Here is a 20085-nt window from a genome sequence, read left to right as displayed (position 1 = left end):
TAAATGCACAAGGAAACGCCAACAGTGCCTAGCACCTAGCAACTACTACCTACAGTAGGTCCCTCAAGTGGAGACGATGAAGCCTAACCAGATCGAACCCTAGCGTGAGCTCCATGAACTGTCAGGAGCAGCTAAGACTCAGGAAAGAGGAGAAGAAAGTCTGTGAGCAGGGACGCTTTGATGAAGGTGTATGTACCGGTGTCAGGGGTAGCTGTGGTTACTTGTAGTCGACTGCTTTGGTATGACGGCGGGCGGGGCGCAAGGGGCTGGGCCAGCGACTGCCGAATCAATGGCACAGGAGCAGGAGATCCGACCCTGGCAAAGCCCAGTCTTTCCTGCCGCCGTATCGCGATTCGTACGAGTACTTTTGGGCTTTGGTGGGCAGCAGCCGGGATATCGTGAGGGTTGGGTTACATCGCTCGCTCTCGTCAATTGACAGACAGCATGGCCAATAGACAGCGGCCGTGTCCCGCAGACAGCGCCGAACTATTGGCGGAGCTCCATTGGAAATCATGTTGGCTTTTCTCAGATCCAAGCAGCCACACAAACTTCGAAAATAATCTCCCGAATTCCCTCCTGGGCATGCTGCTCTGCAGATCGCATGTCGAGGGACGTACGAGTAGGTAGTAGGCCATCGAGAACGACTGTTCACCGATGGTTCGGGGTCCCGGGATCCAAGTTACCAACGCACAAGTATCGGGACAGAACCGCGGCCGCCGGTGCCAATCCCGGGATGACTTGGAAGATCAACAATATCAACAAACTTTGTGCTAAATTCGATCCCGCAAGTGCGACTACCAGTCCCCAGTCCCCTGCCATTACCAAACTATCTCGTTCAAGGGACCGGTCCCTGCAAGGCTATGTGCATACATACTTGTAGGGTTGGGGACCAACACCAATCCCGCCCACCGTAAGAGGTCCGTGTCCCTGTTGACATGCCCCAGCGACTCATGCTTGCCCTAATAGCATTCGATCAACGAGAAGATACCATCAGAAATGTACGATATGCATATTATATATAAATATATATAATACCAATAATACCCTTAAATAATACGTTATACTATATAAAGTAGGTTTTTAATATATAATACTCTTTTATAATATAAAAATAAGTAATTTATATGTTAATTTTAATATTAAATAACATTTAAAGAGTTATTTTAAAATAATTTAATATAATAATATTATTTTAATATTATTTTATTTTTAAATTAATTAATACTTTATTTAAGGTATTATTACTTCTTCTTTTAATATACTTTAAATATTTATAATATTAATTAAAAATAACTTTATTTAAATATAATTTAATTTATTATTATTAATTAAATAATAATTAAGGGAGAAAGTAACGTATATAATATATAATTATAAAATATATATAATATTTAATAATATTAAAATAAAAGTTTATTTACTAAAATATATATTTTTTTAAAAGGAATTAATTTATAAAGTATTATAATAAAATAAATTAAATAAAATAAAGTTAAAGAAAAAAAATTAAAAGTTTAAAAAATATATATTATTAATAATTTATTAAAATCGAAAGTATTAAATAATAAATAATTTATTATTTCTTTACCTTTTATCGATTTATTATTTAAAAAAAATCTTTATTAAAATTATTTTAAAGGATAAATTAACATTTAATATCCTTAAAAAACCTTTTAATCGATAAATTAAAAAGTTTATTTCTATAATTAATAAATACCTTAATCGTTGATTTATTAAAATAAAATATTTAAATTAAATATATAAAAAAATAAAAAATAAAATATTAAAAATTATAAAAAAAATTAAGTATATTAATTTTATTTTTAATAAATTTAATAATAAAGGGAAATATTAAATTACTAATATCTTTTTTTAAATTAACCGATAATATATATTTTATTAAAAAAACGTTAATTAAAATAATATAAATATAATTATAATTAATAAATTAACTTTAATTAAACTTTATTTTAAAGATATTATTAATAATAAATTCTTTAAAGTTAATTTTATTTATATTAATATTTATTTAATAATATAAACGGTTTATAAATTAATAAATATCGATTTAAACTTTTATTATATATTTTTAATTTTTTATAATATTTATAATTTATAATTATTAATAAAAAATATCATTATAATAAAACTTTAAAAAAGTATATATAATTAAATAATTAATATAATAAATAAATTTTAAAAATTAACCTTATAATATTTTTAATTATAAATAATATACTTAAAAAAAATTAATTAATATATTATATTCCTTTAATTATAAATTAATTTAATATTTACTTTATTAATTTTATATTTATTTAATATATTTATTAATATTTATTAAAAGTATATAATATATTAAAATTTAATTTAATAAGTTATTATTTTAATATTAAAAAGTTAATTAATTTTCGATTTTTTTTTCCTTTAATTTAATATTTAATTTAATTTTAATATCCTTTCTTTTATTTTATATATTATCGATTTAATTAAAAATAATATTTTTTAAAAAGAATTAACGACTTTAAAGAAAATTTTTATATTTATTATAATAATTTAAAAAATAAACGAAACCGATTAATTTAATATATTTAAAATTATATTTTAATAAAATAATATTATAATCGATTAAAAAAAATAAAGTTTATTAATATTAATAATATTATTAATTAAAAGGTTTTATTTAAAGCTTTTAAATAATAAAATAATATTTAAAAAATTATTATATATTAAACTATTTATATTTTTTTATTAAAGAATAAAATTAATTTATTTATATATTTTATTTATAAATACATAAAATATTAAATTAAAAAATTATATATTAATAATTTAATATTTATTATATATAAATTTTATAATTCTTATAATTATTATAATATTTATATCGATTATATTTATATTCTTTTAATAAAATAAAATATAAAAATATATTAATTTAAAACGTTAATTTTAAATAATTTATTTAAATTCTTTTTTTAATATATATTATATATAATTAATATAAGTAATATAGAATAAATAGATAATAATATAAATTAATAATAATTCTATATTAAAATAAATAAATATTTTAAATAATAAAATTAAAAAATTAAACTTTTAACGATAATAAATAATAAATATTAAACCTTTTTTTTATTATAATTTTCGATTATAATTATTTATTAACCCTTACGATATAAGGTTTAAAATAAACCTAAGGCTTATAATAATATTATATTTAATTATTAAAAAAGAAATTATTTATTCGTATTATATAAATTTAAAATTTATGAAAAATTATTTATATTAAATAATAAAATTTTTAAAATTAATATATATAAATATTAATTTTATCCGTTTTATAAAGGATATTAATTTATTATTTATATTAAAAAGAAAATTTATATAAAACTTATTATTTTCTATATAATAAATTAAATTAAATAAATATATAAATTAATTAATTATATAATAATCGATTAATAATAAATTAATAATAATATATTTATTAAATAATTATTCGTTAATTTTAATTCGCTTTTTTAATTTTATTTCCCGCTTATCGACGCTTTAATATTATTTATTTTATTATTTCGTTATAACGAGTTTCTAAATAACGATTAAAAATTAACGCGGCCTCCTCTTTTATATCTATACGGCCTTTTTTTAACCTTATAAAAATGCGGTATTTATTATTAAAATTATAAAAGAATCGATCGTCGTTTTTCTTAATTTCCTTTTTCGCCTTTATTTCTTATTAAATAATAAAAAAAAGTATAAATATAAAACTATTTCTTATTTTAACTCTCGAGGTATTATATTATTAACGGTTTTAATAATATTAAAGTATTTTAATTTTAATAAATTAATAAATTTAATAAAATATTTCGGCTTTAAAATATTATAACATATAATTAATAAAATAACCTTTTTAAAATTATTAAAAGCGTTTTTTATAAATACGTATAATATAATATCGTTATTAATATTAATATTTATTATAATATATATAAATAAATATTAAAATTTAATAATTATATATATATTTAATAATATATAAAAAATTAAAATAATAAATAATAATATATATATATATATATATATATAATAATAAAAAGAAATAAATTATAAGTTTTAAAAAGCGTTTATTATAAAAACTTATATTTATTTTCGAAAATTTTCTTTGAAAATTTATATAAAATCGATATTTATATACGTTAATTTTAAAAATTTTATTACTTAATATAAATAATTTCCGATAAATTTTAAACTTATATAATATAAATAAATATAATAATTCCTTTTTTAATAATTAAATATAATATTATTATAAACCCCGGGTTTATTTTAAACCTTATATTATAAGGAATAATAAATAATTATAATTAAGGGTTATAATAAAAAAAGAACTTAATATTTACTATTTATTATCGTTAAAAGCTTAATTTTTTTAACTTTATTATTTAAAATATTTATTTATTTTAATATAGAATTACTATTAATTTATATTACTATTTATTTATTTTATATTATTTATATTAATTATATATAATATATATTAAAAATAAAATTTAAATAAATATCGATTTTATATAAATTTTTAAAAAAAGTTTTTAAAAAAAAATATAAATTTTTATAATATATATTTTTTAAAATTTATAATTTATTTCTCTTTCTTATTATATATATATATATATATATATTATTTTTTATTTAATTTTAATCCTTTTTATATTATTATATATTTATAATATTATTTATATTTTAATATTTATTTATATATATTATAATAATTATTAATAATAATAACAACGTTATATTATATATATTCGTAAAAAGCGCCTTTAATAATTTTAATAAAACCGGCGTCGTTATATTAATAATTAAATTTTAATTTCTTAAAAAACTTTATTTTTACGATTATTATATTACCTTTAATAAATTCGATTTTAAAATATTTAAAACTGCGTTTTAATAATATACCTTTTAAATTATTATAATATATAATTCTTTATATATATAACTTATATATTATATATAAAGTATATAACGATAAAAACCGTTATTAAAATTATTAAATAATAAAAGGTATATTTATATATATATAAAATAAAAATAAAGTTTCGAAAACCGTAGAGTTTAATAAATTTAACGAAGGTCGATATAATTAAATCGCGGATTAATTTAATTAATTAAAGGGAAAGGGCCGTTATTAATAAATAGGAAATAAATTAAAATTAATAAATAATCCTTTAATAATAAATATATTATTATTAATTTATTATTAATCGATTATTATATAATTAATTAATTTTTATATTTATTTAATTTAATTTATTATATAAAAAGTAATAGGTTTTATATAATTTTTTTTTATATAAATAATAAATTAATATCCTCCGTAAGATAGGAATTTTAAATAATTAATTAACGAAATTAACTCTTTATTTTTATAATATTTTTTTAATATCGATTCCTTTAAAATATACCTTTTATATAATAAATTATATTAAAAATTCTATTAAAAATAAATTTTTTATTAAATAAATCGATAAAACGATATTTATATATATAAATAATTATATATTATAGTATTAATAAAAAAGATCGATTTTTAAAAAGTTTAATAATTTAAATATTAATAATATTATTTATTTAAAAAAAAAGATATATTTTAATATTCTTTTTATATTATAATTATATTAAAAAGTTTTATTTAATATATTATTAACTTAATATTATTATATTAACTTTTAAACGATTTAAAAAAACGTTAATTTTTAATTTAATATAATATATAATATATTATACGTATTATACGGTTATACGGTATAATAACGCATAATGTATTATACTGTTATGCAATCGTACAACCCTGGATACCATAGTAGAGAGGCTAGATTTTTGGGCTGCCCCGTGTCGTGACAAATCCATCGAGGAGGAGGATGACGCAGAAGCTGCTGCTGCTGTTTTTCTTTCGTTACCAGGATTACACGAACCGAGGCTACACGGGAGGCCGGGGTGAGGAGACCTGCCAGATGCAGTAATCTTTGAGAGATATTGGCTGTTTGGTGACGAAAGAGATAGGAGGTAGATCCCTCCTCATCAATCAATGCCCTCTTCGCCTGGACTGGAGTGTCTGGGTCTCGGTGTCTGAGTGTCTGAGTGTGTAGGAAGCCCACAAATTGTTTAAATTGACTTCAAGGTTCTCCTTCTTGGGCTGAACTGGTACTGAATCCTGCACGCCTACGACTACAGATCAAACCGCCATAGGAAACAGAGTAGGGCAACTCGTCGCGGGGGCGTGACCAAGGCCAGCCAGTAAGGCAGGCAGCAGGTGCTGGAGCCCTCGAGTTGAAGACCTGGGTATCGGATGGCTTGCAGACGGGGTGAGTGAAAGAGCCGTCGCATTGCTCCCCATATTGTCCTGCACCACATCCGCAGGGCAATTGAATAACTGGTAGTTGAGGTATGCCGTCGTCCGAGTCTTCCTGGGCGACTATTTCAAATACCAGGGAGCTTGCCATGTGTTTTTTTATATATATATTCCGCGATGACGCCAATCTTGGATTCAGGACATGCAAGATTCGCGAGATCGACGTCGATCTCAACCATGGTATGTTTTTGGCAATTGTACCGACCTGGCTGGTTCCATGGTTTCTGATTTGGCATTCCACGTGGAATACAGGTTGCCAAAACTCACCACCGGTCCAGCCATGTATCTCTTGCTGCATGCGAGGATGCGCCGCACTGGAAACAACAAGACCGCAAACCGCCATGCACGCAACAGTTGCGCAAACCCAAGCTGTTTCTGAAGCGTGCATGGAAGCCGGGATGATCCTGTCGAGAAGAACAAACGTGAAGGCGACAGTCGCAACCTTAATCCCGTTCAGGTCAAAGCGCCGAGGACGCCCAACCCCGAGGGGCATCCGTTACATAGTTTCAGGTGTTCCACCGGCCACTACTGATTAGCACCGCATCACTATCTTCTTAGCCCGGCATCAATTACCGGCCTACCTCCCTACGTAGCACCTACTACTACTACTGCTACTACTGCACATATGTAGAACTAACGGACTTGTCTTCACCACGGCGCGAGGCCCATTGATCAACATGATGATTGCGGGCATGTCGATTCCGGCGACTTGATGCCGCTGGCCGCGTCTTGTCCATTCAGCAGCCGATCCGTATATGTAGCATTTGCTGCGGCTGTGTGGTATATTAATTGCAGGGGCGTACACTTTACCCCTGTTCGTTTATTGATTGATGGACACCCTTCACAGGAGGATATGCGGAAAAAGAAAGGTGATCCTTCGGAAAGCTGCTGCATCTTGATGGCACGACACGACACATGTGGATGCAGCTTCAGTGCAGCATCTACCAATCTGTATCTTGGGCTGGACCTACCACGTCGGCCAAGGCCCCCGAGTGGCCAGTCATATGTAATATATGCATATGCATGTGTTTGCAAGTGTGACACTGCCTCCTTCACTATGCGCTGGGCTGTACCGAGTCTCCCGGCGACCGATGGCCTGCTGCTGTCCCCTGCAAGGCAATGAGTGGTGAATCTCGCCTTACCTGCAACAATCCAATCAGAGGCTGAGTAAACAAAAGCAAAGAGTAGTGCCACGATGCATCAAGAATCCAAGACTCCATGGACGGAAAAAAACAAACGACATACAGCAACCTAGCCAAAGTTTCCGAGTGGGAATCGTTCGAGTCAACCTAAGTTAGACTTTGGTTCCTGGCCTGAAACCCATCCCCGAGCGCGCAGTGATGATCTGAATGTTTGTTACCCTCAACCCAAGATCTCCAGAACGGAATCCAGACCGGATGATCGGGGGAGGGAGAGGCGGAATCTGTACGAAACACTAACCGAGTGTCTATCTATGTGTGGTGGAAAACGGGACCAGGAGATGGATGGGAAGAAACGAACCACGATGAAAGTGACAAGAGTGTGGAGGGTAACATCGAGATAATACGTCCCCACGGCTCGGAGCCTTGCCTCACACTGCAGGGAACCAGGGATAACCAAGGAACCTCCCCTTCCACCGAGAGCAGATCGGAGGGTCGTGAGGGGCGACGAGCCAACCGAGGAGGCCTTCTTTTGCTTTTTGTCATCCCCCCTCCCCCCTCCCCCCATACAGCTGGTTTTGCTTAGACAAGTTGCAAGTAAAAGTTCACAAGTATGGAGGAACGGAGCAGACCGTACTCGAGCATGTGAAGGATATTCCTACTACTAAGAACGAAATCGTGAACAGGAGAGTGTGCCTGGTCATCACACAACAGCGCGGGCAAGAGAGCGTGATCACATCATGAAGGCCGAAAGCACCAAGTCGTTGACTCTTGAGCGCGAGGTAATGATGCCATCGTCGATAGCATCGGGTTCCCCTATCCTTTGATATATATTTCACATCTTGTAGGGTATCTATCTCGCATTAATCCATACAAGCCGAGCACCCCTCGGCGGCTTGCTTCCTTTCCCTCCTGAGCCACCCACACACCCCCTCTTCAAGCTGTGCCCTTTACCTTGATTTTCTCTATCATATCCCCGCCTATCCTGGCAATCTCCGCAAGAATCGAAGCCCTATCAACCTCCAGGGTATCCCCAGTCCCTGTTGGCTTGAAGGATGCAGGCATCTCGACCTTGCGCGTCCTCTGGTCCAGCTCGGGGTTCCACAGGGCAGTGATGATATGGTCATCCTGCCCACCGTGGAAGAATACCAAGGCCGTCGTGTACTGCGCCCGCAGCTGTTGCAGAAGCGCGTTTACAGGAGACTCTGCTAGTGGCAATACCACCGCCGAGCGGCTCCGCTCACCCAGGTTCTTGAAATGTGACTGTTTCGAGGCGCCATGCTCGCGTGAAATGGACCTGACGGCCTTCGGGTTAAGTGTGATGACGACGTCGTAATGCTTGAGTGAGGGTTGGAGGAGCAGTTTCAGATCGCCATTTGCACGCACAAGCTCGCAGACTGATCTGGCAAGCTTGACCATCTGGTTTGCGACAACACGAGATGGTCCGTCACGTGTGTATGTAGTGCCACTGGTATCGTGAGAATCGGCAACGAACAGGACCGTCCGGTTGAAGCGAGGATCAAGCTTGCGGCACTCCTTGAACCGTGCAAAGATTGCAGTGCGGTCCTCGGCCGATATAGAGTCCGAGTGATCAACGACCAATGGTTCCTCGGACCAGTCCCACCGCGAGATGAGATGCATCGTTCGCAGGAATCCAGTAAACGCACTGGTGGGGGTTCTCCAGGGGAAAGGCTTCAGAAATGCTTGAAGCACCAGCAACTCAATGAGCTCTTCGTTGAGATGCGAAGCAAGCTTGTGGCATGCAAACCACTGCTTTGTGAACCGGATGGCAGGGGACAAGGGGGGTAGTCTTGTACACCAAGACGAGACAGTCTGGGTATGCAGTGGCAGATTCGTGTATAAGCGTCTGATGATGGCGAGGGAACTGGCTGCTTCGGCCTGGACATGGCGATCCAGTTGTTTATTGCGAGTCTGCATTTCAAGGTCTTTTTCTTCCGCATCGCTGCGCACACGGAGCCGGAAGGCAAATCCGTCCTCATACACAACGTCGAGGAAAGCGAGATTGTGAGTATCTTGCGCTGCTTGATCCAGTCCCAGATGCGTCTTGATCTCCTCTTTGGATTCTTCGAGCGAAGATCCAATCTTTAGCAGGAACGCGATCTTGAGTCTTTGGTTCGCAGCTAGATTATCGGTCCATTTCCCAGAGGCCTCGAAAGATATGACCACCTCCATGGGCTGAACAGGCTTGTCTGTAGATGGGAGCCTCAAGGAGGCATACCTCAGCTCCGGCCCTATGCCGGCAATCTGATTGATGTGGAGCGGCAAATCTTGCAGTTCGCGAAGGTCATGTTCCAATGTTCGGAAAGACTCCTTTGCCGCATCGAAATACTGTGTGTCTGAGGGTGAAATGCTTGCTTCGGCTCCGTATAGCGAGACACTCTGCTCATCCAAACCAAAATGCAACCGAGTAACATATCGAATGATTTGCTTGGGGATATTCGCAGACGACTCTTTGGCCCATTCGATGCACTCCCGGATGCTGCCATCCTGGAAACGACGGAGTTCCGATTTCTCGCCCCAGAATTCCTGGTACTTGGCGGCCTCTTTTTTCTGTTCGGCCTCTGGCCCCAGGTCCATTCGTCTAAAAGCGCTTGTTGGTTCGTAGATAACGCCAACTGCTACCTTTCCTGACAGGGCCACAGTGGGAATTTCAGTTACGGCCCAGCTGTCCGCTGGGGGCATGTAGATGCTGATTGTGGACGCCCTTTCGCCCAAAGCCTTCTTTAAAACCTGGTATAATTCCTCGCTGAAATTCCACGTGCGGCCGCGGCAGTCTTGAGACTTAAATTTCTGAGCGGCTGGCGGTAGATCCATACTGGCCTGTAAATCATACATCTGCGCCTTGTCGTGGACTTTGATGATGAATAGGGGGTCGAACTGGTCCAACGAATTGTCCTTCAAACCAGCAAGAGACCATTTAGCAAACTGCTGCAGCAGATTTGCCGACCATGGTGTCATTTTCCAGAGAAGATTTAGGTTCCTCGCCGTATCGTACAGCACCGGTCCATCCTGCCGCATCGCGTCTGGTTCAGAGGGATGCGTGCCAAATACCGATGGCCTCTTTTGAAAATTGGTGTTGGCAAGGTATTGAATGACTCCCTTGATCATCTGTGAGCTGCCTAGAGATTTGACCAGAAGCGGTTCTCCTTTACGGCCTCCGCCAGATAGGAGAAGGGCAACAAGGACCGAGAATTCGAACGACCCAAAGCCGCCTTGAGATATATCGGAGCCAAAGCCTCGCTGCTGTAACCAGACCCTACCCAGGACGCAGGCGTCCTTGAACGCCGGACAAGTCTTGCCAGCGCTAGTCAATAACCGCAGGTACGACTGATACAGACTTTCGGCTTTCAGTGTTGCGTTGTAGAAAGGGGTAGGTGCCAGCGCCTCCTTTGACTCGTTGCCGTTTCGACGGACTGAGTTACTTGTTGGCCACAGCTTCGATGTCGGGAAGAGGTTCTCGGGCGCACACGGTATGACGCGAATCGCAAACTTTTGGCTGGCTTTTGTTGGCTGGGCTACCAGGACTGGTAGTAACTCGTTCCCATGAAGGAACTGGAAGTTAAATTCCAAAGACCCCTTGAACTGCTTCTTAAGACCGGCACATATACATGCTAGGTAGAAAGATCGCTTGTAAAAGTACCGGAGATCTCGGAAGTCCTTGTCCTGGAACAAGTCGGCAGGCATGACTACAATCATATCTACGGCGTGAGAAGCCTGTGTCCTGATCATGGTTTTGGTAACATAGCTTCCTACAACGTTGACCTGAGCTGGCTTTGCAAATGCCAGTTTGTATGGGGAGTCTTTAGCCGGTCGTGGGTTGGGGTACGGAACTCGTATGCCGTGCGCCTTTTCGAACTTCGCGGTGGCATCAGAGATCTGAGGCGGGTTAGCGAATGCCAATGCTGGCCTGAAGGGCTACGAAACGTACCAGAGAAGGGTCCTGGGGCTCGAGCGATTCGATTGTACGCTTGAACTGGCGGAGGATGTCATCGACGCCTTCGAAGGGCCTCGCATAATCCTGCTGGACATCGAGGAGCAATTCCTCGGTCGCATCTGCAAAAGCACTGGCTGCAGGCGTGCTGGACGTCCCAACTGGTACAAAAGGTCCATTGCCCAGCTTGCGCCGCTTTGATGAACTGTTCTCCATGATGTTGGTGTGTTGAAGATTGCTTCACCGGCAGCAATTTCGTTAGCTCTTTTCGGCGCGCATCTGCGAGATCGTCCTCGTCGCTTGAACTTTTTTGAGTACGGGGATTATCTTATCGCTTATCGTTTGGAAAAAAAGTTGGCTCCCAATGAGCTTGTTTGTGTGGCTTAACTCGAGAACATCACCCCGCCTATGTGGCTCTCGCGCCATACTGTAGTTAGCTGTTAGCGAGCTGCAAAGTGTGGGGTTGGGGGACGAGGTGGGTGGTTGGAGATGGATTCACGGTTAAACAGTCACCCGCCAAAGTCAAGCCGCCAGGGAGTTTGTCACCTTCATTGTCCATCGAGCTCAGGTGAGGCCATATGCATGTACCGACGCAGGCAGTCATCGATCATTCTTGATTACTTCACGCTCGCGATGCCAGCGTGCATCCAATAGCTGAGATACAATCTCCCAAGCTGCGCTACGAAGTTTGGAAGTGTACCACCACCCACTTTCCGTCGGCAAGAAAAGGTACGAGGGGGGAGAGGTTCGGAATTAGCCTCGGAAAGCTTCCATCAGCTCTGGACAAGGGGCCAAGGTCGGGTAGCTGAGGGTCATCCTTTACCCTGTCATTCTCAATGCCGAACAGTCTTTCCGGGTCCCCATTCCAAGCGGATAGCTTCGCGCTGATGCTCCCGAGCGCTGAGTGCATTGGCAGGCGGCATGGGATCCCGACCATTTTCCTGGGGAGGGGCCAAGGGCTCAATATTTACACGCTGCTGGCATTGCAATCCAATGTTTTCGGTTGCAGCTTTTCCCCCGGCATCTCTTCTCTCATTGCGCTCGTGATTGAAAGGAAATCGGCTCATATCTTCTCAGTCTATGTATTCTTCTTCCAGTCTCTGTTCGAGCTATCGATATATGGTTATACCACCGCAGTAGCGCGACGTCACTCACCTACCATTCATTTGCCTAATACCCACATAGCCGTAGTGAGCCGCCAGAATGCCCTCAGCAGCGCTGTGCATGAGAACGCTACGAGCGTATTCCAAGTACGGCTCTAACGTATGTAGTCACAAAAGACGCGTTGAATTTCAAGAGAAGTAGTATTTCCATTGCTTGAGTGTCAATTGACATTCCCCTCCGTCGCAGCATGCCCTCGTCCTCGCCAAAGCCTTCTCGGCCTCCGCCCGCCGAGCCGAGATCAACAAGGTCTACCCGTCGGCCACCGAGGCCCTGAAGGACATGAAGTCCAACGCGACGCTGCTTTGCGGCGGGTTCGGCCTATGTGGCGTGCCCGACACGCTGATCAACGAGGTGCTCGCAAAGCCCGAGATCACGGGTCTGACGGCCGTCTCGAACAACGCCGGCACCGACACGTCGGGGCTGGGCCAGCTGCTGAAGTCGAAGCAGATCCGCAAGATGGTGGCAAGCTACATCGGCGAGAACAAGACCTTCGAGACCATGTACCTGACGGGCCAGGTCGAGCTCGAGCTGACGCCGCAGGGCACGCTGGCGGAGCGCTGCGCGGCCGGCGGCAAGGGCATCCCTGCCTTCTACACGCCCGCCGCTTTCGGCACCGTCGTTCAGACGGGCGACCTGCCCCTGAAAAACAAGTCCGACGGCACCCCGGACCAGTATTCGTACCCCAAGGACGTAAAGGTCTTCAACGGCAAGTCGTACCTGCTCGAGGAGAGCATCGCGGGCGACTACGCCTTCGTCAAGGCCTACAAAGCCGACAAGCTGGGCAACGCACAGTTCCGCCTCGCCGCCAACAACTTCAACGGCGCCATGGGCCGCAACGCCAAGATGACCATCGTCGAGGCCGAGCACATCGTCGAGCCTGGCGAGATCCCGCCCGAGGCCGTGCACCTGCCCGGCATTTACGTCAAGCGCGTCATCCAGAGCACGACCGAGAAGAACATCGAGAAGTACACCTGGGCCAAGGACGAGAGCGACCCAGACGCTAAGAAGGCGCTTGGCTCCGGCGATACGGCGGCTAAGCGCGAGCGCATTGTGCGCCGTGCTGCCAAGGAGTTCAAGAACGGCATGTACGCAAACCTGGGCATCGGCATGCCCATGCTGGCGCCCAGCTTCGTAGGTCCCGAGGTCGAGGTCCAACTGCAATCTGAAAACGGCATCTTGGGCCTGGGCCCTTACCCCCCAAAAGGGCCTCGAGGACGCCGACCTCATCAACGCCGGCAAGGAGACGGTGACTCTCAAGCCGGGCGCCGCCGTCTTCGGCTCCGAGGAGAGCTTCGGCATGATTCGCAGCGGCCGTATCAACCTCACCATCCTCGGCGCGATGCAGGTCAGCGGCACCGGTGACCTCGCCAACTGGATGCTGCCCGGCAAGGTCAAGGGCTTCGGTGGCGCCATGGACCTCGTCTCCAACCCCAGCGCCACCAAGGTCGTTGTCACTATGGAGCACACGGACAAGAAGGGCACGCCCAAGATCGTCAAGCAGTGCGCCTTCCCCCTGACTGGCCGCGCTTGCGTATCACGCATCATCACTGAGCTAGTAAGTTTCTTTTCCTCCTCTAGCATCCCGAATTGGGCAGTGTCAGCAAAATTTGGTTCAAAACGACTAACCATTTTGACAGGGTGTTTTCGATGTTGACTTCGCTCATGGCCTGACTCTGATCGAAATCGCGGACGGCGTGACGGTGGAGGAGATCAAGGCCAAGACGGAAGCCCCCTTCACTGTTGCCGATGACTTGAAGCCTATGCTGTAAGATCAAATGGCAGGTCAAATATTGATATGTTGAATGCTCGCTTGTATATAGCAAAATGCCAGAATAGAGAGGAAGGGCACAGGTCTGATACGGTAAGATGAGAGTCAGATGCAGGAGCACATGTGGGGTTATTATCAATACGCAAGTAACGTTGGTGTTTACACAGAGATATCAAGGTCATTCAAGCATAGGCCCTGTAATTCCATGGGCCTTGAACTTGACGTGCCATTAGACCCAAGGGATCAGGGAGCTCAGTCAGGAAATCAATATTCTGTGCTTGCTTCCTTTAATTATAGCTTATCTGTTTCCTTCCCATTAAATACCGCTGTACTCCGAGCAACCCTCGCACGGGTTGATAATCTCATCTATCTATATAGGACTCGAACTAGGTCTGTTGTCGTTCTGTTCATTGCTCGCTATCAAGCCTTGTGGTATCATATCGTTACTCATTACAAAATGCTTTGATCTCGGTCTCCCACATGGAATGCGGCTGTATAGGCCTGCTTCCCCACCCCCTACTCTTAGATCTTTCTCCTTCAAGAGAAATAGCCTTTGGGCTATCCCAGTGACTTCCTAGTCTTATGCCAGGTAAGAGGTAAGTACCGTGTTTTGGTAGTCAGCTCGTGTTTTGGTAGTCAGCTCGTGTTTACAGGCCACTTTACTTTCTACCTACCGTTTGCTGTTTCCCCCTCCTGGGCGTCGGCACGATTTCTTGTCCTTTTTTTTTTTCTTTTTCTTCTTCTTCCGGGAGAAAAGAGTGCCGCCCCGTGAACCGAGAGTAGGGAACACTCAGCCACTTCCCACAACCCAGAGCTCGACGCCAAGAATGTCGAACTTGATGCCCTCGTCGCTCAGGGGTGTGTTGCCAAAGGTATCGCAAGGCCCGCTCTGGCCGCGGCTGAAGCCGTCGTCGAGCCAGAGCCCGAAGTTGGCGCCCTGCCCGCCGCCCACGGACAGGAACTTGGTCTCACAGAACATGCAGTAGTCGTTGGCGCCCGTGTAGGCGAAGTTCTGGAACCGGATTGAGTGCTGCTGTTGTGCCGCGGCTGACAGAGTGGGCGGGGGCAGCTTGTTGGTGGCTGGGTCGGTAGCACCGGGCGCAAGATGGTGTCCGTTCGCAATTTCCTCTATGGATGCGTCGGCGATGGTGGTGGATCGCGTGCCGAGGAGGTCGGTGGTGTCGGCGGAGGGCGGAGGCGGGAGTGGAACATGCACCGAGGCTCGCCAGAGGAAGCACTCGCCGGTGCCGAAATAGGAGGATGCGGGATGGGGTGCTTCGGTGAGGTATGCGCCGAAGGTCTGTCACAATTATCGAGGTCAGCCATTGATCGTTGTCCGTTTCCTCTCCACGGAGGAGTGCTACTCCTGTTTTTTCATGATGCCCCATGTGCGTGTGGATCGTGACTTACCCCTTCACTCCCGTCGCGAACCACAAGTACGAAGCCTACCCTCCTCCCACGATAGTCGTCGCACAACTTATATAGCGTCGACAAGGAACTCCCGTGCTGGTACAAACTATACACGAGGCTCCAGTCCTCGCCAATCTTGAGCCGCTCCGGCAGAAACGTGCGAATCTCCTCAGCGATGCCGCGGGTCAGCAACCGCTCATCCGGCGGGGTGTCGGCGGCATAGCCCGTTAAGTTGAGCGGCTCGAGGCTCGGCAGCCCTCTAGGCGACGGCTGGCGCCGCGGCGACCGCATCGGGGTGAAGGGGTCGTGGATACCGTCACCGCCGCCGTGCTGCGCCGTTTGCGGGAACGTGGCCGCGTGTTGGGGCTGCTGAAAAGCATGGGGGTCGGCCGAGGAAATGCGACGCCATAGGCCGGATATGGCGCCGCTGAGCCCATATGCACTGGAGGCGGCGGAAGGGGAGGTGGGCGTCGTGATGCCGGACGTGGGCGGCGAGAGGTCGATCAGACTGTCTTCGGGGAGCGGGGCCGGTCTTGCTTGTGGGCGGCTCATGGTCGCGTATGTGCGTGTGTGTGTGTGTGTGTGTGTGTGTGTAGAACCAGCGGTCGGCAATGATACCCAAAAGCTTAGGTGATTTTTATTTTTACTTTTTTATTCGTTCCGGATCCCTAATTGTCGGAAGATTGACCTCAAGGATCGGACAGTGTGAAGGGGCGTTGTTCTCGAAGCAGTGCTCACGGAGGACGATCCTGTATTTACATGTACGGTATGTATGTATGTAGATAGTCCAAGTTGGAGCTGGTGGTGATGGCTACCTAGCCCAAGTAGGCTGTTCGGAGATGCAGGTACGGCGGAGCTTCTCTGAAAGCTGTTAGACGGTAAACCAGCTGAAGGTGGGGCGATGATGGCCTGAGGAGCTTATATCAATGATATGCAAGGAATGCGGTAGCAGACGCCGGGTCAGGCTGCTGGGGGCTTCATTCAAGACGGACAGCCTTTGCCAGGCAACAAGATTGATTTCATACAGACAGGCAGGCAGATTAGTGAACGCATCCCAAATGGCAGGCAACCCCAGACTAAATAACAAAGCAATGCAATGGATGCATGTATCAATGCGCCGTGGTCCTTTGAGGGGTAGCAATTGAAGTTAGCAATTGGAAACAAAGTTGTACGGAGGGAAATGCAATTGAGCCTGCTTGGTCCGCATGCAATGGGTCTGCAAGGGCTACGTAATCGCCTGTGAGTGGGTGTGATGATAGGTAGCTACCGATCTGTGCCGAATGTACATCTTATTAAGTGCTAAAAGATGCTCTCTGTCTCTGAAACCAACATGCCATTGATTGATGTTTAATTCTTCCATCACGAACCTACCGATACCATGGACTGAATGACTTGGGCTTTAGGAGCGTTGAGTTCTTGGACACGTCGTCATTGCACAAACTTGAACTTTCTGTACTTGATATTCCCTAACAGCCTCATAAGATGCCTTTATTCAACAGGAGCTAGCTCGTCGGCAAAGCACAACAGTGTTCTGTCGTTTCCTACATATAATATAATGGTATCGTACTATTCTGCCTATATATAGATGGGTCATCCGAAGAACGAACGATAAATATGAGCCACCCTAACTAGCCGCCGTGTGTAAGTCATGTACCACACATTGCTATGCTGTAGATCCCGAAATCAGATGTCTAGGTCGTATTTCTATTACACTTCCCAGAGCTGTTTCCCTCCCACCCAGAAGATTATTAGGGGATAAAAAAAGAAGAAAGAGGTAGTCTTTTTTTCTCCTTCTTCGTGAAGAATGACTTGGCGGGACTCCAGGCAAGCGTCGAGCGTGGGTTCCATTTATTCTACGAGCCTGAGGTGCTGCAGTAAACATCATTGGAACTATTATAGCCTCGCATTTCAGCATGCTCAATTTGATGGCGCCTGAAATCTAGTTATTCCTTCCCATACACCCTCAGGGCTGGGCTTTTCTGCACAGACATCTGGCTCGTACCCAAATGTCCGCTTCAGATAGTCCCTCGTCGTAGGACCAATAGTCGCGATGAACGTAGACCTCTGACGAGGCAGGCCACCTACCTGGCCTCCTTTGCCGAGCATATCCAGCCCTCGGAGCATGCTATCACAGCCCGTGGGTGAGAACACCACCACCCATCGCATCGTTCGATTCGACGTCTGTCGCAGTACCTCTTGGAAGTCCTTGGGGAATGACTCCATAACCCCAGTGCCATAGACCACAGTCTCGGTGACGTCTATGCGCTTGTCGGCAGCCAAATCCGGGTTCATCAACGTCTTAGGGATGATGTCCCGCCTCTGCTCGCCGACAAGGAACAGCAAAGGTGGTTTCGCAGGCCGGTCTGAGTACCACTCGCCGTAATGCTCCAAGATGAAATGGGCGAGCGCATCCCCGTTTCCAGTGTGCTCACCAAAGATCTGCAAGGGGGGCGATTGGTGGATGGCTTTCAACGCCCGCGTAGTCGCGGGGCCGACGCTATAAAACGGCACGTCTTGTAAATGAGGCCAGGATTCATCCCCTAAGAACATATGTTAGCTATGTATGTAGATAGGCTTTTGGTCTCGCGAGCCATCGTTAAGAAACCAACCTTGCCCTTCTTCTACAAGCTTGCCGAACGCCTCCACTGCTCTCTGTGAAGTAAAGATCAGGCCGCCAAAAGCAGCATCTTGGCCTTTGTTGATTCTTCTGTCCTGCAGAAGTTCCCTGACAGTCTTCAAGCCACCCTCTTCGAATTGGTGCTGCAGTACGGGAACAAAGGTGGGTTCAAAGTTGAAGCCATCCCGCGGGGCCGAAAGGAGCTCCTCGTACGCATCAGTGGGGCCTGATTTGGTCTTAAGCAGCAAGACAGGTGTTTGGTGGCTGTTTCCAGACATGAGGGCGGTTGAGGAGGAACACCTACATGCGCCTCACAGTGTTCAGAGAAGAGGCGCCTCGGTTAATGCTGTGCTAGTACTAACAACTCTTTCCGTCGCTCTGGGACCTGCATAGGATCAATGTTGGTAGAATGGAAGATGGAGGGGCAGCCGAGAAGGCTCTATCGATAAGAGCTTCCGCTCCTAGCGATGGCAGGGGACAGGGGTCTTTTTCCATGTACATACCCTTCCCCCTTCCTTAGCTGCCTCCGGTACCTAGGAACGGGACGATAATCGTTCTAGAAGCAAGCGCAAACGCCGATGACAAATTCGCAGTGCAACTTGTCGCGTTCTGTACATACAACTCTCTCTTGTTCTTAACCGTTAGGACCTTATATTCTGCATAGCGCGTTCAGTTCTCTTCATTATTTGGTAACGTACAACACCTAACTATGGCGGTAGACGGAAGTGAGGCCACCGGCGCAAATGCGCCTGCAGGTGGAAGCATCGATCCCAAAAAGCTGCCCCCGGGCGTCGTCCTCGGCAAAGATGGCAAGCCGTAAGCCATATCCCTGGCTCAGAGAAATCCCTATTGCGCCCCTAATTCTGACCTGAGCTCATAGCTGCCGCGCCTGCTCCTCCAAGATGGCCTTCTCCGCCTTCGCCTCGCAACAAACAAAACCCAATCAGAAGTCGGGCGGCGGCGCGATACCGGGCATGATGGCCGGAATGATGGCCGGCGGTGGAGCCGCCGCCACCGCAAACAACTCGTCCGCGCCTGCGATACCGAACCCTCGCGCCGAATGCCCCCCGGACGTCGAGGAACTGGGCCGATCGACCTGGACGCTGCTGCACTCGATCGCGGCGACGTATCCCTCGGCGCCGTCCACGAAAGAGCAGACGGACCTGCGCAGCTTCATGGGCACCTTCTCGCGCCTGTATCCATGCTGGTCGTGCGCCGAGGACTTCCAAAAGTACATGGCCAAGCAGCAGATGCCCGTCGGCAGCCGCGACGAGTTCGGCAAGTGGCTGTGCGAGGCCCACAACGCCGTCAACCGAAAGCTCGGCAAGCAGGCCTTTGACTGCGCGCGTTGGGAGGAGAGGTGGCGGGACGGCTGGAAGGACGGGCGATGCGACTAAAAAGATGGCAGATGGGGGAGTACGCCGTCTGCGTGTATTAGATATGGGTCTCACGGGAAAGCGAATGCATTAGACGGGCGTTTGGTACAAGAATCGGGTCAAGTCGCCCCTCATAGCATGTATATTTGACGATCTCCAGAATTAACATTTACAATGGCGCACATGTAAGACATGAATATGGAACGAATGATATCAATGCGTCCTCTACAAGGGCAAA

The 20085-nt window shown here is 43.2% G+C and overlaps 5 protein-coding genes across 5 annotated transcripts; 2 read left to right on the top strand and 3 right to left on the bottom strand.

Moving 5' to 3' along the window:
- Positions 1–8496: 8496 nt before the first annotated feature.
- PG985_002687 (uncharacterized protein) lies at positions 8497–11728 on the bottom strand (the record flags this gene model as incomplete). Its single annotated transcript, XM_066822456.1, has 2 exons — positions 8497–11457; positions 11510–11728. The coding sequence occupies 2 exons, from the start codon at positions 11726–11728 to the stop codon at positions 8497–8499; spliced, it is 3180 nt and encodes a 1059-aa protein (XP_066689888.1).
- A 987-nt stretch (positions 11729–12715) lies between these two features.
- PG985_002686 (uncharacterized protein) lies at positions 12716–14445 on the top strand (the record flags this gene model as incomplete). The annotated part of the gene is made up of 4 exons (XM_066822455.1): positions 12716–12775; positions 12863–13807; positions 13881–14231; positions 14314–14445. The coding sequence occupies 4 exons, from the start codon at positions 12716–12718 to the stop codon at positions 14443–14445; spliced, it is 1488 nt and encodes a 495-aa protein (XP_066689887.1).
- A 789-nt stretch (positions 14446–15234) lies between these two features.
- Positions 15235–16406, bottom strand: PG985_002685 (oxidation resistance protein 1; the record flags this gene model as incomplete). The annotated part of the gene is made up of 2 exons (XM_066822454.1): positions 15235–15744; positions 15855–16406. The coding sequence occupies 2 exons, from the start codon at positions 16404–16406 to the stop codon at positions 15235–15237; spliced, it is 1062 nt and encodes a 353-aa protein (XP_066689886.1).
- A 1365-nt stretch (positions 16407–17771) lies between these two features.
- Positions 17772–18749, bottom strand: PG985_002684 (uroporphyrinogen-III synthase; the record flags this gene model as incomplete). Its single annotated transcript, XM_066822453.1, has 2 exons — positions 17772–18394; positions 18464–18749. 2 exons carry the CDS (start codon positions 18747–18749, stop codon positions 17772–17774), a joined length of 909 nt encoding a protein of 302 aa, XP_066689885.1.
- A 431-nt stretch (positions 18750–19180) lies between these two features.
- PG985_002683 (ERV/ALR sulfhydryl oxidase domain-containing protein) lies at positions 19181–19868 on the top strand (the record flags this gene model as incomplete). The annotated part of the gene is made up of 2 exons (XM_066822452.1): positions 19181–19287; positions 19352–19868. The coding sequence occupies 2 exons, from the start codon at positions 19181–19183 to the stop codon at positions 19866–19868; spliced, it is 624 nt and encodes a 207-aa protein (XP_066689884.1).
- Positions 19869–20085: the final 217 nt, after the last annotated feature.

This window comes from Apiospora marii (genome assembly GCF_038362585.1).
Source record: "Apiospora marii strain CBS 49790 chromosome Unknown utg000002l_segment0_segment0, whole genome shotgun sequence".
Lineage (NCBI taxonomy): Eukaryota > Fungi > Ascomycota > Sordariomycetes > Amphisphaeriales > Apiosporaceae > Apiospora > Apiospora marii.
The sequence above is the reverse complement of the archived record's forward strand: the minus strand, read 5'-3'. Positions and strand labels throughout refer to the sequence as shown.